Source organism: Hermetia illucens, chromosome 6 (assembly GCF_905115235.1).
Source record: "Hermetia illucens chromosome 6, iHerIll2.2.curated.20191125, whole genome shotgun sequence".
In the NCBI taxonomy this organism is placed as follows: Eukaryota; Metazoa; Arthropoda; class Insecta; order Diptera; family Stratiomyidae; genus Hermetia; species Hermetia illucens.
In genome coordinates this window covers 62,536,806-62,557,990 of record NC_051854.1, presented here as the reverse complement: position 1 = coordinate 62,557,990, position 21,185 = coordinate 62,536,806, and the positions used below count along the sequence as shown (strand labels likewise).

At 43.0% G+C, this 21,185-nt stretch overlaps 1 protein-coding gene across 2 annotated transcripts in view; it reads left to right on the top strand.

Annotated features, from left to right (window-relative positions):
- LOC119660260 (Kv channel-interacting protein 1) overlaps positions 1-20,400 on the top strand; it is a 386,504-nt gene extending 366,104 nt beyond the window's left edge. For both annotated transcript variants that reach the window (XM_038068719.1, XM_038068718.1), the window contains exon 8: positions 18,501-20,400. In XM_038068719.1, the coding sequence (XP_037924647.1) occupies positions 18,501-18,629 (129 nt within the window). In that variant the 3' untranslated portion in view covers positions 18,630-20,400. The remainder of the gene's footprint in view (positions 1-18,500) is intronic.
- The last annotated feature ends 785 nt before the right edge of the window (positions 20,401-21,185 follow it).

The following is a 21,185-nucleotide window of genomic DNA, read 5'->3' as shown; positions in this document are numbered from 1 at the left end:
TAAGTCGGCCTTGTGAACTTTCCCCATATCTGAATTCTCGCTCACGCGAATTATATGTGCGTACAAGATGCGCCTCTCACGATCGGTACAACCCCATATCGCTCAAGAATTTTCTCAATACGTCTTACGTCACTGGTCCAACGCAACATCTTTGTCTCCATCACCGCAAGACGTCCGTTCACTGCTTTGATCATTTCTGTAATGATGTTGAATGCGTTTCCTTGATCGGCCTGTATTGGGACCTGTCACCAAGAGAAATGATATTTTATCAACTAATAATCGGTAGACATCATTTCTCTCGATGATCGTACTTGACATTCCTCCTGGAGTCAATCAAGCTGGCTGAAGATTTCATCCGTTAACGAATCATTCAACTGTACCTCTGAATAGAGATCAGCCTTCAGTTTCTGCGTATTGAACTTTGGGGCCCAATTTCTTTCTGTGCGGCTGCTTTTATTATAAGACATGGCTTTTCACCCTCAAATCGCAACTTGCGCCATATGGGGTCTAGATATCCAACAGAAGAATTTGATTGAATGTTCAGTCATCTTAAAAGCTCATGTCATTCAGGTTTCCGCTAACCAAATCAATATCTCAGGTACGATGTCAAAATCAAAGATATCATCAAGAGGAGATTTGAACAGCCAAGTACTGACGCAACCAGTGCGTGAAAGCGCCGGACTGAGGATTATTCACTTAGTAGTACCGCACAACATGGTTGCTGGAAATACCTAGTTTGCGCAGAAAGCGATCCACAAGCAAACGTGAGCCTGTCCAGATGGGAGATGTGGGGATGTGTTCACTGAACGTCGCGACCCTTCAGCCTTGATAAATGTCAGAACATATAAGGCATCTAATTAGAATTATAGCACCGCCTAGAATCCCTTCTGACAATTAGGTGAAAGTAAATACCGAAGCCATCCACAACAAAACTCTACGTAATACCTATAACGGGAAATTAGATGCCGCAATAAACACATTTAACAGGGGTCCTGGAGATCCATAAACGATCTTCCCAACCACCTGAAGAGGATTATATTTGACCTCAGTTGGCAAAATGCTGCATACCGGGCAAGAACATGGAGATGCGCAGAGACCTTTCCCGAACTTCGTCGAGTAGAGAAGCGACTTTACAGGCATAAAACGAAAGCCCTGGATAATCAACAAGTCTGCAAACTCGAAACGTATAGGGAAGAACTACACCAGCCGCCAAATTTTTTTCCGAAAAGTCGGCAGGATGAATCGTTATACACTGCAATGCTCATCCTGCCGAGAAAAAGAGAGAAATCTGATTTCCGACCGAATGGGCATATTGAAACGATGGGTTGAGTAAAATACTCATAAAAAATAAAATGCTGAATAACCAGAATATCATCGAGTTGGAGGTGCCGCCAAGTGAAGACGATGGACAATAGCTGCCACAACCAAGTATGGAACAAACAGTTCGTGCAATTCATCACCTTAAAAATCATAAGTCTCCAAGAGCGGATGAAATTACAGCCGAACTAGTTAAATATGCAGGCGATCAACTACACCACGACATACATCAACTGATGCTCAAGGTACGAAACAGCGAATCAATGACCGGCGACTGACAGCAAGGCATTAAATTTCCCAGTTAGTGCAACAATTATAGAGGTACCACGTTACTGAGTGCCATCTATATCCTCCGCTATCTTGCGATGTCGGATAGTCCCATACACCCAAAACAGCATCGGTCAATACAAAGGAGGCTTCATTCCGGGCAAATCAACACAAAAAGAGTCTAAGACAAGGAGATGCCCTATCATGTATCCTCTTTAATCTGGCCCTAGAAAAAGTAGCCCGTAACGCTGATATAAATGCACCATCCTCGTAATCCGTGACGCTGACGCAAATACACGAGGCTCAATCCTTGTCAAATTACCCAATTATTTGCCTATACTGAGGATGTTACCATTATAAGAAGAACACTCCAAGATGCGCAGTCTACTTTCATCCGCATCGGACAGGCGGCGCGAGATCTTGGACTACATCTTAATGAAGTACACCGTGGAAATGTCAGCACCAAAAACCAAAGAACCAACAGAATCAAATTGTATTGATCAAATGGGAACAGTAAAGATAGGAGACTACAACTTTGAGACCGTTGATAACTTCTTCCATGCAGGGCCGAAAAACACAAGCGATAACAGCTACGACGACGAAATCTGCGCACAGTTGTTGACAGCCAACAGAGCCTTACTGTGCAAATGATTTTCCCATCCCTCTTGTATTCGTCGGAAACTTCGGATTTGCTAGCTCTGTGAGGCTTAACAATGCACTCAAGATCTTCCGTACTTATCGTAAAATGCAACTAAATGGGATAAAAATTGGTGGGCTAGCAACCTAGAAACTTCGAGACTTTACTGTTTAGCTAGGAGCTGACCAGCAGGGCTATTGAAAATAGACTATGATTAGCTTCTGAACATGCGCACGCTCCTCGACAACAAATTCGAGGATCTCCAGAATACTCGTTCTTTCCAATGCGAACGGGTATTCCAACGATATAATCTGGACATTCTGTGCTGAAGCGAAGTAAGATGATAAGACTGTGGAACTTCTCTTCCGGCCAAATTACATGGCCGCAAGAGAAGTTCCACTCTAGAGAGCCGAGCGGTAACAGATGCGAATCCTGTGTCGAATTTTTCTCGACAATGCGCAAAGTGCGTTCTCTTCACCTAGAAGCGGGTTTCAGACAGACTTCTGACTGCATGATTCTGGTCTAGATTAATGAGTATCACAATTGTACAGTGCCATTCACCACCGGCGACCTCCGACATAGTGTAGAAGGATTACACGCGATTCAAATTAGCCTTCCTAAAGGTAACATTGTAATCATGATGGGTGATCTGAATGCCAAGGTGGGCTCTGACAACACCATGCTTGGACATGTGCTGGGAAAACCGGTCTTTGCGACCATAACGATAATGGTGAGAGGGTTGTGGGCTTCTACGGTTTTCAAGGTGTTAACTGATCAACACCATACTAGCAATTAGATCGAAGACCTTGCAATCAGCAGTAGATTTAACAGTTGTCTCTGGGATGTGCGTAACAACAAAGGTGCTGCCATCGGCCTCGAAAGGTATCATCACATGTGATGGTCGCTTACGTTCGCTCGCGTGTTGCGCCCGCCACTTCTCGCAAGGTTAGAGAGCTGCGACGCTCCAAGTTGAACATCGATCGCCTGTTTGATCCAACTGTCACTCAACAATAGGAGAACTATCTTACTGGCAGATACACTGAGTAACCCGCCTGAGAATATCGATAAGCACTAGGTCGCCACCAAGAATGCTCTTTTCTCAGGTGCTACGCAAGTCATCGACTATCTCCCGAAGGCGGGTCACAAGATCTGGCTGACTGCGGAATCGTGGAATCGGATCGATGAACGGCTTTCAGAAGTGTATACCGTATATGTAGTAGTATATGGCTAGTCACCGTAACATGTGGATACAGTCTGGTCCTCCAAGCAGAAGAGAAATCACTTTGGGAGTCAATGCACTCAAACGGAGTAAAGCCGCTATGTTCACCGGTCTCCCCGCAATTACTGCACATCTGCTACTTCTACTCTTGCGGAAAGCTTGGGAATCCAAGACCTTTCCTATAGACTCGAAGAACGGGATGATATTGAAGAAAGGCAGCCGTTTCGAATATGACAGCTGGAAGTGTATCAACATGATCCCTTCCGTCGCAAAGATAATAGCTAAAATAATCCTGAAACGCATCAAACAACATCTCAAAAACTTGATTGACAGAGAACAGACTAGTTTCCGCTCCGGATCCTCCTGCATAGACCACATCAACACCCTACTGGTCATTTTGGGACAGTGCGCGGAGTTTACATCTTCATCGATTTCGAAAAAACGTTCGGCAACGTGAACAGAGAGTGCATCTTGCGTGCTCTACAAGGGAGCGCATTTCAAAGAAACTAATAATTATCATCTGAGCGACATATGATGGTGAATAATGTCACATGCAGCATCGAGATAAAATCTAAGAGTAATTGAAAGTCTAAAACGGAATCCGCCTTCTTCTTATCGATGACATTCCTCATGCTGCCTTGTCCAGAGGATGTGAAGGAGTTCAACGGACCATGACATCTTTCCAAACATCTCGACTGTGCTGACGACATCTATTTGTTCTCTCACTGGGTCATGGACCTTTTTTTGGGAGTAGGGTAGCTGAATGCGTTTACGCACAGAGTGTTGGACTCCCGCAACAGCGCAACAACGCTGGCGGACTACCAACTAAACACCTCCCTGTCATCAGAGAACTAGCCTGGAACCGTTTGACACATTACTTCGGGCTAGCCCTCTCACTCTCCCGGCTTTGGGAGCCTTCAAGTCAGGGAATTCCTTTCACCAACGGGAGGGAAGGGGAGGAAGGAAGTTGTTGTTAGTTCAGGGAACCCCTTACCGTCCGATCCCTCCGCCGGTCGAGTTCAATCTTCTTCGTAACAAGAAGAGCCGAACATAATGCGCAATACGATTCCAGTTGCCAGGACTCTTGAGAATCTCTCTGACAACGTTGTCTGGAGGGAGCTCCCCTGCGTCTGCATAAAGCTGCTGGCGATGTCCGTCCCACCTCTCACAAAAGAAAAAGGTGTGTTCAGCATCATCCGCCACTCCATTGCGCTCCTAAACCCGAACTGCCTTTCGGATAAGTCCCCGGCAGCACGGATCGCTTGATCGAGTCTACCCCTGATGAGCTTCTCGAGCACTTTTCCGGCCGTGTCAAGCATACACAGCGGTCGGTATGCAGACGGGAGCTCCGGGTCTCCTTTACCCTTACTGATCAACGCGAGTCTGGCCACTTTCCAGCGACAAGGAAAAATGTCCTCCTTCATGCAGGCGTTGAATACTTTAAGCAGCAATTCTGGCCGTTGGCGGAACACCAGTTTGTAAACTACCGCCGGGATGCCATCAGGGCCTGGCGCCTTCCTGTTTTTCATAGTGAGAACCGCTTCTCCGAGCTCTCTCATTGTGAAAAGGGGGCAATCCACGACGCTTTCCGCGCTATTTACATCAACCTGTACAGGGTGTCTGGGGAACAATGCCCGCACATCTGGTCGGTGCTCAGTAGGCAGAGCCCCGACTTTCCGAGTGACAAGCTTATAGCTAAGTCCCCACGGGTCCTCATTCACTTCATTAACCAGATTCTGCCAGCCGCGAGCTTTACTTTTATTTATAGAGCTGCGGAGTCTCCGTTCTGCTGATCTATATTGTGCCTTTATGGTACATGCCTCCTCGTTGGCGTGCAAACGTTGTGCCAAACGGCGGAGCTTATGACACTCCTTTCGTAGGTCGGCAATTTCTGCCGTCCACCAGTACATAGAAGGCTGGGGCCTCTCCAGGACATGGAAGCCTCACACGCCGTCGTTATCAGATTCAACACTGAATTTACGACGGTGTCAACGCGGCCCTACCTGCTCCAAAAGCTTCGACGAACTTTCCGATGTTTACCCTCGCGACATTCCACACGCAGGGGGAACGTCGTGTCGGTGCTCCCCGGCAAGTAGCGTCAAACACTTCGAACGCAATGTACTGATGATCACTTGCCGAGAAGTCTTCTAGGACTCGCCACCCGTCCACTGAGGTCATGGACTTTGGCTCTGGATTCGAAAAGAGAGGCAAGTAGAGTTTCACTTAAGATAAACACCGACAAGACCAAGGTTCTCAGTCTGACGAGTCATCTTACTCCCCCTACCTGCATTAATGATCACATCATCGAAGGCTTCGATCGATCTCTACGTCTAAGAAATGTAGTTTCGCTGCCTTGTCTAAAACTTGGAAAGGCAACACCTAAATCAAGCTGACGCTGTTCTGTGCTAGTGTTCTTTCTGTGTTGCTATGTAAGAGTAGCATATGGGAAGTAACCCCCATTTCACTCAAGCCTTCGTCAACACCTGTCTACAACATATTTTCGGAGGACGCTGTCCTTTTACGAACGAAGAATTTGGTCGGGGCACAGGGGGGCCCATACGGAATGTAATCGGAAGGCGGACATGGCAGTGGATAGGTCACATATAGTATTAAGGGGAGGCGGCAATTACATTGCTGACTACGACATGCAGTGGAATCCACTCTCCCAAAATGCTCGCGAGAGCATCTCCCCAAGTTGGGACTCTAGACGTCCCGGTTTGCAATTGATCGCAAAACTAAAACCTTCTTCGAAAATCACTAATCGATACCGTTCATTTGATACCCCCTTGCGGACAGGCGGGCAGACAATGAACCGACTTTAGTTAGGTTTTTCTCTGAAGAAAATGTTCAAAATAGCAGAGGGCTATCATCGTCTTATCATTATATTGCAGTTCAAGATCACCCAGGTCATCTGCCCGAAATAAGCAAACAAGTTTACACTCAGCCTGTGTATCTACAAACATTATTTTTTATCTTTTAATCATCCAGGATCAATAGTGAGTACTTTAGGTTCGAAATCAACACCATTCCAAGATTTGCGCTATCGCAAATGCTGACCCATATATTCCCCAGCTTGAGACCTATCATATCTTGCGGAACAATTTAATACATACAAGTGCATTTCAAAGGTTGAAGTTTCTATTGATTTACACCTTGCCGCAGCTGTACGTTTCAGCACGTATGGTCGCACATGAAAGCGATTTCACCTTTATCCCTAATGTCCTGTATCTAGTCGCTTGAATAGAGTTGTCGAACATGTCACTGTGGATATACTACGGGCGCAGGAGTTTTACATCCCTGATACTGAAATTTACACTTGAATGGATTATGATGATGGTATCATAATTGCTTTATGAGAGGTTCCCTGGATGTTAAAATATGAACGCATTTTCCGACCCTTTCAGTAAATTTTGTATGCACCGATCTTATCTTATATACACGTAGGATACCCTCAGATTCAATTTGAGCATAGTATATATCCCCATGGATTAATTGATTAATTAATATCATCGTTAGGGAGTATGCGATAGGGTGAATCATGTAATAACCTACCTCATCAATATGTTGATGCTCCAAGTCCATGGAACATGGCTCGTTAAAATCAACGTATTGAATTTTTAAATGAAAGACAAACAAGGATCCAGCCCTTTAGTAAAACATATGATCCCCAAGCAATAATCATAATTGAAATCAAAAGTTAAGTTGTTGACAGTGACTCCACTCTACAACTCGTATGCTTAGGATTATATGTAAGAAGACCTTCTCAAAAAAACACCAGGAGTACCTGGGTGTATGCACTGCATTTGCAGGTGACTGAATGCCTTCGGCCAGGAATACTTTAACGAATACTTGAAGAACCCAGTCTAGTGGATGCATTTCACTAGCTCACAGCCCCGGGGAATGCCTCAACGATTGTCACAGATAAAATCCTCCACTGATATATGCATATATCCCTCAAACTTTTAAAAAAGGATGTCATAGGCAAATATACACATCAGAGCAAAAAGTTTCTACCTTTGGAATTGTAAAAGTTAAGGTATTCACTGGAAAAAAATGTAATGGGGTTCTGTGGAAAACATGAACGACAGCAAACCATTTAAAGGCATAAGTAAGTCATTATACGATTAAGCTCACCCTGTAAGCCATCATACAATTGACATGCTTTATACAATATGTTCCTCGCAGGCATGAAACCACCATTCACCATTTCGTACTTTCTGGATGGGAGACGAAAGCGCAGCATATTAATTTATATGCATAGGAATCGAGATATGTAACATGATTATCGCATTTTCTAATTATGCAATCTTCTTGGAGTTTCTATTGTTTGTGTAGTGTCAACTATATTGCAGACTAGCCCTCTTCGTCAAGTAGCAAGTCGGAAAATCGGAAGCTGGACGCTTCAGTTATGCAAGAGTTTATATTTCTTCTGTGAGGAACTTTAAGTGCATGAAAGTTCCACGTGCACAAATGTAGTCAAAAAATCAATGGTGGAAGCTCGATGCTTCAGGTATAAAAGTTTTATGTTCATCTTATGTGAGAAACTTTCTATGAATATTATTAACAAAACTTCCGTTTAGAGCGTTTGAATAAACCGTATTTATTAGCTTTCCTGGAGCTTCCCTAATTTCCTTCCTTCACCAACATTGAATTTGGGGTAGATAACAGGATCATCGTACTTCTCCTAAATGGGCCCAGCACTAGTTCCTGCAACATCTCCCGACCTGGTGTAATCACCCCACTGTAAGCTGACAAATGACCAGCTCATGAAGCATCTTTCCGTGGGAGTGATGTACTTCTTTTAGGTGCCTCTTTCTCCAGGCTACTTGTAGTATTTGACGCAACGGTGGCCAAGTAATCCACCACCGAGGGATATGAACGGAAGCCTGCCTGCGTCCTCCCAAAGCCGCGGCACTGAGGTTCCGAGCCCCTAGACGTACATTTTTCTCTCGTTTCTTCCACAATATTGATTTTTTGCTCTAGGTGTCCCTCCCATAGCCTTTTTTGACCACGGGTGAGTATTTTTCTCCCACCTACACGACCTGCGCGTAAACATGCCCACGCACGCACACCTCTAAATACGCACAAGTACATGTTAATATGCATCCGCCGAGCATTCCCTTGTCCGCACGAAGGAGGGATCTGGCAACTCCACACAGTCTGTCTATCTGTCTATCTATCACACGCACTTCTGAGAAGCACTTCCAGCGATTGACATCAAATTTGGTAGAAAGTGTGAACACCCACGCATGTGGTGAGTTATATCGTTCTCTGTGGAACTTAAGACAGTCTCCATACATGCAAAAGGCGGATGTAAATTTTTTTCAACAAAAATATTCATATGGATATCAACTGAAAGGTCTCGATTAGTACTTTTCAATGCTGTAGTTCCAACATTTAATGGGAAGTGGGGGTAGGACGGCACCTGGAAAGTTCATTTCTTTCACGGATCCATTCTCTTAGTTGCCTGGGTGTCCGAAACACCCTCCATGCCGACCCCGGGCAACTAATAGTGGCAGCTTTGTGATTTTTTTTCAGATTTTACGATTCCATAGGTTTTGAGAATGGGTCCGCGAAAGAAATGAACACTTTCCAGGCCCCACCTTCCCCCCATTTTCCATTAAATGTTGGAACTACCAACATTGAAAGCTACTAATCAAACCTATCAGTTGATATCCATATAAATAATTTTGTTGAAAAAATCGTACTAATCTGTTAAAATCAAGTTAATAATACTATATTACTATAATTTTGAACAATTAACTGTAAAACCCCCCTTAAGTTCAGCCTAATATCGTAAAATTTTGCAATAATATAGGTTACAATATAAAGCAGCAGGACCATTCCAAATTTGGTGGAAATAGCACTATTACTAACAAAATTATAGTAGATCAAAGTTGTCGCTTCAGTGAAAATTCTAAGACGTCAGTACGGCGCTAAAGTGAATATTTTTACATAATAATTACGTATACATTACGTGGAACAAATCAGCGTCATCATCAACGGCGCAACAACCGGTATCCGGTCTAGGCCTGCCTTAATAAGGAACTCCAAACCTCCCGGTTTTGCGCCGAGGTCCACCAATTCGATATCCCTAAAAGCTGTCTGGCGTCCTGACCTACGCCATCGCTCCATCTTAGGCAGGGTCTGCCTCGGCTTCTTTTTCTACCATAGATATTGCCCTTATACACTTTCCGGGTGGGATCATCCTCATCCATACGGATTAAGTGACCCGCCCACCGTAACCTATTGAGCCGGATTTTATCCACAACCGGACGGTCATGGTATCGCTCATAGATTTCGTTATTCTGTAGGCTACGGAATCGTCCATCCTCATGTAAGGGGCCAAAAATTCGTCGGAGGATTCTTCTCTCGAACGTGGCCAAGAGTTCGCAATTCTTCTTGCTAAGAACCCAAGTTTCCGAGGAATACATGAGGACTGGAAAGATCATAGTCTTGTACAGTAAGAGCTTTGACCCTATGGTGAGACGTTTCGAGCGGAACAGTCTTTGTAAGCTGAAATAGGCTCTGTTGGCTGACAACACCCGTGCGCGGATTTCATCATTGTAGCTGTTATCGGTTGTGATTTTCGACCCTAGATACGAGAAATTGTCAACGGTCTCAAAGTTGTATTCTCCTATCCTTATTCTTCTTCGTGTTTGACCAGTGCGGTTTGATGTTGTTGGTTGATTCGCCTTCGGTGCTGACGTTGCCACCATATATTTTGTCTTGCCTTCATTGATGTGCAGCCCAAGATCTCGCGCCGCCTGCTCGATCTGGATGAAGGCAGTTTGTACGTCTCGGGTGGTTCTTCCCATGATGTCGATATCGTCAGCATAGGCCAGTAGTTGGGTGGACTTGAAGAGGACCGTACCTCTTGCATTTACCTCAGCATCACGGATCACTTTCTCGAGGGCCAGATTAAAGAGGACGCATGATAGCGCCTCCTTGTCGTAGACCGTTGTTGATGTCGAATGGTCTTGAGAGTGATCCTGCTACTTTTATCTGGCGTCGCACATTGGTCAGGGTCAGTCTAGTTAGTCTTATTAATTTCGTCAGGATACCGAATTCTCTCATGGCCGTGTACAGTTTTACCCTGGCTATGCTATCATAGGCGGCTTTAAAGTCGATGAACAGATGGTGCAACTGTTGTCCATATTCCAACAGTTTTTCCATCGCTTGCCGCAGAGAGAAAATCTGATCTGTTGTTGATTTGCCTGGAGTGAAGCCTCTTTGGTATGGGCCAATGATGTTCTGGGCGTATGGGGCTATCCGGCCCAGCAAGATAGTGGAGAATATCTTATAGATGGTACTCAGCAACGTGATACCTCTATAATTGCTGCACTGTGTGATATCTCCCCTTTTATGTATGAGACAGATAATGCCTCGTTGCCAATCGTCAGGCGTTGATTCGCTGTCCCATACTTTGAGCACAAGTTGATGAACCACTTGGTGTAACTGGTCGCCTCCATATTTAACCAATTCGGCTGTAATTCCATCGGCTCCTGGCGACTTATGATTTTTTAGCCGATGAATTGCACGGACTGTTTCTCTCAAACTTGGTGGTGGCAGTATTTCTCCGTCGTCTTCAGTTGGCGGGACCTCCAACTCGCCGATGTTCTGGTTGTTCAGTAGCTCATCAAAGTACTCAACCCATCGCTCTAATATCTCATCTCTTGTGGCCATATCCATGATAACGTTCTTGAGGTGATTGTGAAGATCATTTTTTGATGCTTCATCTCCAGGTCCTCTGTTGACTGCGGTTATTGCGGCATCCATTTCCCTCTTATAGGTGTCGCGGAGGGTTGTGTGTGTGGATGGCTTCAGTGTTCACTCTCACCTGATTGTCAGAGAGGATTCTAGGTGGTATTGTTATTCGAGCTCGGAGCACCATGCCAACGAGATAGTGATCCGAGTCTATATTGGCCCCGTGTATGTTCTGACATTCATGAAGGCTGAGAAATGGCGGCGTTCGATCAACACATGGTCAATTTGGTTGAAAGTGGCCCCGTCTGGAGAGGCCCACGTATGTTTGTGGACCGCTTTCCGCGCAAACCAGGTACTTCCAACAACCATTACGTGTGACCCTGCTAATTGAATAATCCGCAGTCCGTTATCATTTGTTTTTTCGTGTAAGCTATGCTATGCTATGAGCCAACCTATCGCCTGAATACGGGCTCCTTCCCTACTTGGCTGCTAAAATCCCCAAGTATGATTTTGATATTATATCTGGGACAGGCTTCGAGGGTTCATTCTACTGCCTCGTAGAAGATATCCTTCTCCGACTCTGCAGTCTCCTCTGTAGGGGCGTGAACGTTTATGAGGCTTATATTTCTAAACTTGGCTCGCAAGCGCAGAGTGCATAGCCGTTCGCTTATGTTTTCAAAGCCGATAACAGCAGGTTTCATTTTTTGGCTGACTAAGAAACCTACTCCGAGCACATGGTTTACTGGATGACCGCTATAATATATGGTGTAGTGGCTCTTCTCCAGGAAACCGGTCCCTGTCCATCGCATCTCTTGTAACGCGGCTAGCTGCTTATCAGCTTCATCTCTGTACAGGGGGCGCACGTTCAATGAGAAAATGCGCAAATCGTTGATCCGTTGTCGTTGCCGGGTCCATTGTTTTAAAGTCCGTCCTGTCCGAGGCTCCTGTTGTGGCTTCGTAACTAGTTGTTTTCCGTGTAAGGTTGTCAGCCCTACCCAACCCCCAACCTGGAGGACCAGTTGGTACAATTTGTCCCGTTCTTAGGCGCAGGAGACTCGCCTTCATCCTTCTCCGTCTGCAGCTTTTCGTTAAGAAAGAGCTCCCAGCGGTCACCACGTGGAGGTGGAGGGGTTTGGTAGTAGAGCTGTTGGTGTTGGTTTAGCAGGCATTTCCCAGGTTTTATGCTCCATCGTGAGTACCAATCCACGTTTCGCCCTGGGATCTATACTACCCTTTGACCACCACCACCTGGAACTAATGTCCACACAAATATTTTTATATAAGAAACACACAAAACAATAGAAAAATGACCAGCTTACAAGTAATTATCTAATACTTATTACTTTAAGAATGCAACGTGACCGGAAGCTGCACAGATGCAAGCTGCAAATATTCCCAGTATCAAATGACAAGCAATAAGAAGTCTGAAATTCCTAAAATTAGTCCAGTCATTAAAGCTTTCAACATCCGAATTCTTTCAGTCAAGACCGTTTGACATGATATTTGCGTGGGGGTAGAAATAAGAAACAAAAGTTATATAGCGCCGATATGCGCCCGGATGGGTGCCGATTTTTTTTCCAAATAATCACAGAAATCGATTAAATGGTCGATTCTAAGCAAAAATATTTCATGAAAATTTTTCGTATTGTACAATTAGTACGTTTCGAGTTATTATGTTCAATAATATGATTTTTTCATCGAAAAAAAAATGCATGTTTTTCAGCAGAATTTTTATTTTTTTTGTTGGTACAATATGGACGAAGTTATGGCTCGTCAAACGTAAATTCGTAATTAAAAAAAAAGTCGGGATTTAGGAAACTGGGTGCTTTGGGTATAAAGGTTTTGTGTTCATCTTATGTGAGAAACTCTGTATGCAGGTAAAATAAAATAAAACTATGTAGCTTCTCCTACTACAATATATTTTTAAGGTTTTGTGTAAAACAAAACCTTATTAAAATCGGTTTACTGTCTGTCTGCCTGTCTGTCTTTTTTGTTTTATGCATGGAGGTGGAAACCTTACAAAGACACAGCAGCAGCGCGGATTCTCACTTAGTAAAACCACCCCCACTTTTTCCTTCTTCCTTCCCGACGGACCCGCCACAAAGCATTACTTCGCGGGGTAGACTACGCTTTAAGCGACCAAGCCTTCCGTTCTTCGCGTCCTCCTTGAGCGCTCCGCTCTTCCAAGTTCCTCCTGAATTCTTTTGATTGCGGAATTCACTGCACCCCAGTTTCCCTCCGACTTCAACATTTCCCCGATGATGTTCTGCGAGCTTAGGTTGGTTTTCAGGGAGTCTTCCAGACTCCTACTTTCTGAGAAAAATCCTGGGCAGTGGAACATAACATACTTCGGGTCTTCAGGTGTGCAACCACATTCAGGACGAAAGGGAGAATCATCCAGCCTGAATTGGTGCAGGTACTTCCTGTAACCACCATGTCCTGACAGGAATCGTATCAGATGATAGTTAATCCCGCCGTGTCATCGCTGGATCCACTGCTCCATATGGGGAATTAAAGTGTGGGTCCAGCGACCCCTCTGCGAGTCATCCCACCGTTGTTGCCACTTCTCCAGCGACTCTCGCCTTGCCGCTTTCGGTATTCTGCATCCTTTTCATGTGGATTCATTTTCCTTTTCTCGTATAGGCAGCGTGTCTCACTTGCCAGAATGTCTATCGAGATCATTCCCGCAATAACGCTGCCTCGCCTAAAATTGTTCTGAAGGCGCTGCACACGCTTAGCGCCACTAAGCGGTAAGTCATATTTACCCTCCTCCGATCACTCTCACACGTTAGTGCTTCCTCCCAAACTGGTGCCGCGTATAATAGTGTGGAGCAAACCACTCCGGCCACAAGTAATCCGGGACTGTATCTCCGGCCTCCAATGTTAGGCATCATCCGCGCTAATGATACGCTGGTATTTGCCGCTTTCTCACAGACATAGTCCAGATGTCCCTTGAAATTGATTTTACCGTCCATCATCACTCCTAGGTTTCTAGGTTTCTAAATGATGACGTGACCACCAAGACGAATATTGACCGTATTCCTCTTCCAACGATTGGTAATCAAGACCGCCTCCGTCTTTTGTTCCACAAGATCAAGCTGAACCATCTCCGACCACGCTTTTATGGCGCTAATGGTTTCGTTAGCGTACATTTCAACGTCTTCAGGTTGTTTCGCGACAAAAACCACAGCTAGATCATCTGCGCAACCGACTACCGTGGCCTCCTTTGGCACGGGAAGGACAAGGACCCCGTTGTACATCACGTTCCACAGAAGAGGGCCCGACACTGAGCCCTGTGGTACTCTTGCGGTGACGGTGTACTGCTTGGATCCCTGATCCGTGTCGTACCAAAGTGTTCTCTCCGAAAGGTAACTGTCGAGAAGTTTAGTCAAATAACTAGGGACAACCGTTTTAGCCAGTGAGCTTTTTATCCACTCCCAACTTGCGGAATTGAACGCATTTTTTATGTCCAACGTCACCACGGCATATCATTTTTTAGACGACATCGCGTCTCAAGCGAGCTTCAAAACAACGTCTATGGCATCGATCGACGAAATCCAAATTGTCGCTCCAATAGTCCATCTTTATATTCAATGATAGGGAGCAGTCTGTTGTGGATGACCCTTTGGAGCATCTTTCCTGCCGTGTCGATGAAGCAAATCTGTCGGTATGATGATGGGTGTCCTGGGTGCTTATTCGACTTCGGAAGCAAAACTAGTTTTTGCCTCTTCCACCGATCGGGGAAAACTCCTTCTACCATGCACGCGCTGATAAACCAGTCGGGTATGGTCTTGACAGCGAGTTTAAGGGCTCTATTGGAAACAGCATCCAGACCGGGTGCTTTGTTATCACCAATTCTCCGTCAAATTTGCGGAAGTTCCTCCTCAGGTATGCAGATATGGTGTAGTTCCAATGCTTGCTTGTGTTCTTTGTGCTCCCCTTTATCCGGGGAGACGAGTGTCATCACGACATCGAGCAGAAGATGCGGACAGGTCAGTTGTGGTGTTCGCCCTCCCATCTTCTTCATGACCATCCTGTACCCTGTTCCTTGAAGCATTCTCCCTTGCTGGTCCGTATAGCCTGCTTAAGCCTACCTAACACCGCAATCTCTTTATTCCGCCAATAGTTTGAGCGCCTTTTTACGAGAACTCGTCGCCTCGGCATAGCAGCGTCGCATACTTTCGTTATGCGTCCGATCATTTGCTCTACCTTTTCTGTAGCCTCACTACCGGGATTTTGACCTCCCAATACATCTCTATGAATGTTTCATCTTCAAACTTTTTCACGGACCAGCCCTGGTTTCGAGCTTCACGGGGACGCATATCGTCACATGGCCCATACCCGATCTGGGGAAAAATTGTCTGGTGGTTGCTGTGAGTATAATGCTCACTGACAAACCATGTCATTCTCCTCACATAAGTCAGATCCACTATTGAGCCCGATCCTGTCCCACGAAAAGTGGAAACATTTCCCGTATTGGCAAGCACCAAATCTAGCTCCGCGAAAGCCTCGAGCAGGATACGGCCCCTGGTGTTCGTAGTGCCACTACCACAATCCACAGCCCACGCGTTAAAATCACCCGCCATGATCTTGGGATTTCAACTTATTGCATCTAAGACTAGCATACCTAGCATTCCTTCGAATTCCCTGACGAATCCAACTTCTGGAAACTCTATCACTTCTTGAATGGCTTGATTTGCACACACCCATATTGCCGCCTTGCCAGTTACATCTGCAGTCCAGGCACCGCTCTTATTATTGAGATAAGGCTCGTTGATTATGGCAGCTTCGATTCCCTTCTCATAAATGGTCTGCAAGAGAAGGTCTTGCGCTGCCTCGCAATGGTTGAGGTTGATTTGTATCAACCTAATTTTTTTACTGCATTCAAGGCTCTCCTAAACACTGGGCATCTGCTGCTGCCTGCAACGTGCCGACAGTCGATGCCCTTTTTCTCCTTGGAAAGCATACATTCAGGCTCAGCCTTGCACTCCCTGAACATATGGCCTTCCCTCCCCCCACATTTTCTGCAACTTGTTGACCTGTCTCAGTCACCGCTGCATTTCGCCGCTATGTGGCCAAATTCCAAGAATCTAAAGCAACGACCCAACCTATTTTTAATTTACCAGCCGCCAGCAGTTTGAACGCTGCTTCAGCTGGTAAGCTTATGATTGCTCTATGTAAATTAAACACCTTTGGTAACCAGGTACACACATATCTATTATATTGGTTACTACCCGCAAGCTTTATTAGCATATACATATACATATTCATGTCTGCCTCGAGTAATTGACATTGAAACGCAAATAACTAAAAAAAGCCAAAAAAGGAAAACTTAAACGCCCCATCGACACCGTCGTTCATATGAGTTCACTTTATGTAATGATGACGTCATACATGTCTTGGATGTCATAAATTTACCTGAAATGCGAAACTTTAGCCTTCTTTAACTTTGTTAATAGTAGTCAGATTGCCTTCAAACTTTCCAGAATTACGTACTATATTATCGTCTATGCTCCCCTTAAAATTTAACACAAAATGGCGCCACTGGCTGCATGTAAAGGGACATATAGCCCACATGTTCTCACCAAATTTCGTACCAATCGTTTTAGCCGCTTCCGATAAATTTGGTGTGGCAGATAGAGAGACAGACGTTGCACCTACCGAACAACATCTTATGAGTCGGCAAGCGTGATTGCAGGCATGATCCCGGTGGATATTCTAACCGATGAGGCAAGTCGTCTGTACGATAATCAGGAAGCGAGCCTAAACAAGCAAACTGGGCGAATGTGGTCATTGGCTGCATGGCAAACAGCATGGTACCAGGAAGCTTATCCCAGACATAAATATGTGGACTATGCGGAACCACGGTAAGACGAGTTACAATCTGACTCAGTTCTTAACCGGACATGGTGGATACAGGAATTACCTCTATAAGTTCGGTCTAGATGAATCGCCCGATTGTCCTACGTGTGAAGATACAGCCGAACATGCAGAACACGTCCTCATCGCTTGCCCTAGATTTAAAAGCTCAAGGAGAAAGCTTGAAACAGAGTTAAACACACGTTTACTGGTGGAAGATCTGATAAGATACATGGTGCACTCAAATACAGCATGAGACGCGGTAGTCATAATGCTGAAAGGATCTAAAAACAACTAAAAGTAGCAGAAGCGCACCTGGGACATAGAAGGGAAGTCACTGCAATTAACGCCACGCAAAGCGGTAGCAGCTCGTTTAGAGTGAACAGCTAAAAACTGAACAGCCCCGCGAAGCAATACCAGAACGGTGGTCCCGCGGGGAGTGTGGAGAAAATGTGGGAGGTTTTAGTCGATAAGAGTCCTAGATTCCAGATGCATATCCATGATGAATTTCCCCCAGCCAAAAAAAAAGACAGGCAGATAGAGGGACAGACAATACTGGCAAAAGTGCCAATGAATGAAAATCAAGTGCTAGGCAGACTCACCACTAGCTTTAAAATCAAAGGTGTCTTTAGATTGGTTGATTAACGTTAGGTTTATTTTTCGCACAAACTTACTTAAATACAAAAATTTTGTTTACGCGGTAAATTACTCATTTACCTAGGCAAACATAATCATGTCCGGATAGCTAAGTGGTTAGAGCACAAGGCTATCGTAAGCAAGGTCGCAGTTCAAATCTCATTGGTGGCAGTGGGATTTGTATCGTGATTTAACGTCGGACACCAGTCGACTCAGCTGTGAATGAGTACCTGGGTCAAATCATTGCCTTCTACAGGGTACTATAATCCTGTAGTGTACCGTTACGGTCTTGAGTGAAGTGCTCTAACACACTTCAAGACCCTGATATTCCTCATATGCATTAAGTGCTGTGGACATGGTGTTTTGTTGAACCGGTCGTAGATTTCGTCCAAAATACAGTTCAGATGATGATGATGATCATCATCAACGGCCCAACAACCGGTATCCGGTGTAGGTCTGCCTCAATAAGGAACTCCAGACACCCCGGTTTTGCGCCGAGGTCCACCAATTCGATATCCCTAAAAGCTGTCTAGCGTCCTGACTTATGTCGCGATCGCTTCATCTCAGGAAGGATCTGCATCGTCTTCTTTTTCTACCATAGATATTGCTCTTATAGACTTTCCGGGCTGGATCATCCGCATCCATGCGGATTAAATGACCCGCCCACCGTAACCTATTGAGCCGGATTTTATCCAGCTCCTTATCTGTTCGATCTACGTATTAACCACCCCGAAACAAATCAAACTCAAACTACCAAATAATTTTTATTGCATTTGGACTTCCTTTCAGATAATATAAAAAATTACAATAAAAATTATAAGTAAATAGTTGATAATAATAAATATTCATGGTTTTCAGGTTGATCGAGTTTTTCGGAAGCTAGACCTAAATCAAGACGGTGTAATCACTATAGAAGAATTTCTTGAAGCATGTTTAAAAGATGACCTAGTTACGAGATCTTTACAAATGTTCGACACAGGGCTTTGATGACCACCAGATGAACCAAATATTAGCAATAAGAATAAAAATTCAATTTCACTAATTGATCTTTAAACTAGTTTTAAGGTTAGTCATCTTAAATCAGAAAACAGAAGAAAAACAAGAAAAAAATTCAAAAACATACCCATTCAAGAAAAACAGGAGCAGCAACATGTTAACATGAAATAAAAAACTAAAAAATATTAAAAAAAAATAAAAAAAACTATCCACAAAAATAAAAGCAAAACTAGGAAACTTGAACATATTACAGAATCCTTGGGAAATCTTCACCCGATTGTTGATGATAACTTCATATGATACGTTCCATTGAGAATAATTGAATTCTTTACGCTTATATGAATACTTATGTGAATGAATAGTATGAAATTATGAAATGGTTTTATTTCCTTTTGGCTAACATGAGATTATTATATATATATGTATAGATAATGGGAAAAAATAGTTTCGTAAGCTTACTTTAAATTATTCGTCGTTTATAAACAGGGTGTGAAGCGAGTCTTAGTTTTCTATCAAGGAAACATTTCGTACTAGAAACATTAAGGAAAAAGGAAAAACAATTACAAAACATTGGAAGAGTAAACAAAACAAACAATTTTTAAAATACATTTTTAGTGTTATATAGAAATTAATTATTATTTAATTTTTAGAAAATACATTTAATATTGACATCGGCACTACATTACACCGTATTCGATTAAAATCAAATTAAATATTATTAATTAAAAATGAAATTATGAAATTTACTATCAAATTCGAAAATGATATATTCCTTTTTCTATTCAATATAAACATAATACGTTCAGGTTAGTGATTAAATCGCTCTGTTTGAATAGCATAAAATTAATCTCCACATTTCAAAATGTTATAATCGAATGTCTTCCAAATGTAAATAAATATTCAATTGTATTTGCTTTTTTCCTTTTACTTAAAAATTTGGTTAGCATATTCTAAAAATGAAACTACGCAGTTATTGTTATTATATTCCAAAAATAGTATTGCTAAAGGTATGGTTTAAATATAAATTCTTTAAAGTAGATTCAAAATTTCCTTCGGGAAAACTGCACGATTTTGTTTTAATTTCTCTAAATTTTCATAATTAGCACTTCACTTTTTAAATTTGCTATTTGTTAATTTTCTATCATTTCTATTTATTCATGATTTATAAATCTTATTTTCTACACCCAAAATTAAATAAAGAAGTAAATAATTACATAATATTATCCAGATTATCGAGATTGTGAAGAATTTATTGTCATTTCTTTGTATATTTTTTAAATTATAATTTCGATATGAACGCGATAGTATGGAAATAAAGCATATATATCTGTTGTTATAAAAATTCGATATTAATATTGAATTTCAATAATAAAATAATAAAACCGCCAACATATTTTCCCGAATACCTCAAATCAACGAGCTTCTTTAAATAAATCATTTATGCCTCCAAAAGCTTAAGAAATATTTGAACCATATTGATAATACAGATTTCTAATAACATAAACAATGCATGTTAAATGAAACACTTTATTTACAATGATCCTTCTATTGCAGGGACAATTCACTATTCATACCCCCAAAAATGAAGGAAAACAACGAATGAGGACTAGGAAAATGTGCGAAAAATCGTAAAATTACCACAATACCATGAAACAAATATAAATTCGAACTCCTTGGTAGCAATAATGATTTTGAAATATGCCTATCTAAAGATATCCAATCCAACTCAAATTGAAATGTATGTGGGGCTGTGAAAATCGGATAGAAATTTATGATTACCACTCCTCTAAAGCCCGTAGCTGCCTCACAAAAGCTGATACAACGATCCCAAAAAGCGGAAAAATAACTTTTCCTGGTTTATTTTTTCCGTAAATTTACTAGAATTCCAATGAAGAAAAAATCTAAAATTCTTCTCGCCTCACCAACCGGCTATATACAGACTTGGTTCGTAACTAAATCTTCGTTATTACCCACTCTCTGATTTCTGGCTTCTCCCATGAAGGGAATTTTTAATTGGTGTCCTCCGTATGTCTCCTGATGAACTTGAAAAGCCAGAAATATTCGTTGCTTTTATCTTTTTAAGATGTTAATCTTTATCTTCATACTTTGGGTTACGTCTCACTTCCTTGTTTCCCTTATGTGTCTCAATAATTTTACGTCTTCCTTGAAATGGTGTGGTTCGCCATGACGATATTCATTCTCGTCTTTGATCTGAAGTCCGTCAAACCTCCTTGTTCCACCAACATTTCCTCGTTCAGTTGTCCGTGAGACACATTTCAATGCCCCTTCTAGCCTGTCTGATGTACATTTTGTTGCAATGTGCCATTCAATCGATTGAATTCTTGGTTGATCGCAAAAGAGTCTTAAGCTGGCTGTTTCTGCTACTGAAAATGAAGTCCAAACCTTGTTTCGTTTCAGCGATAAGAAATGTACGAAGACTGTTCAAAAAGTAATGATGATGGTCGCAGCAAGGGAAATGCATACCATCATGTTCAGCATTCTTTTAGTCATCTATGCTTACGGTTTCACACATTGGTTCACAGGTCG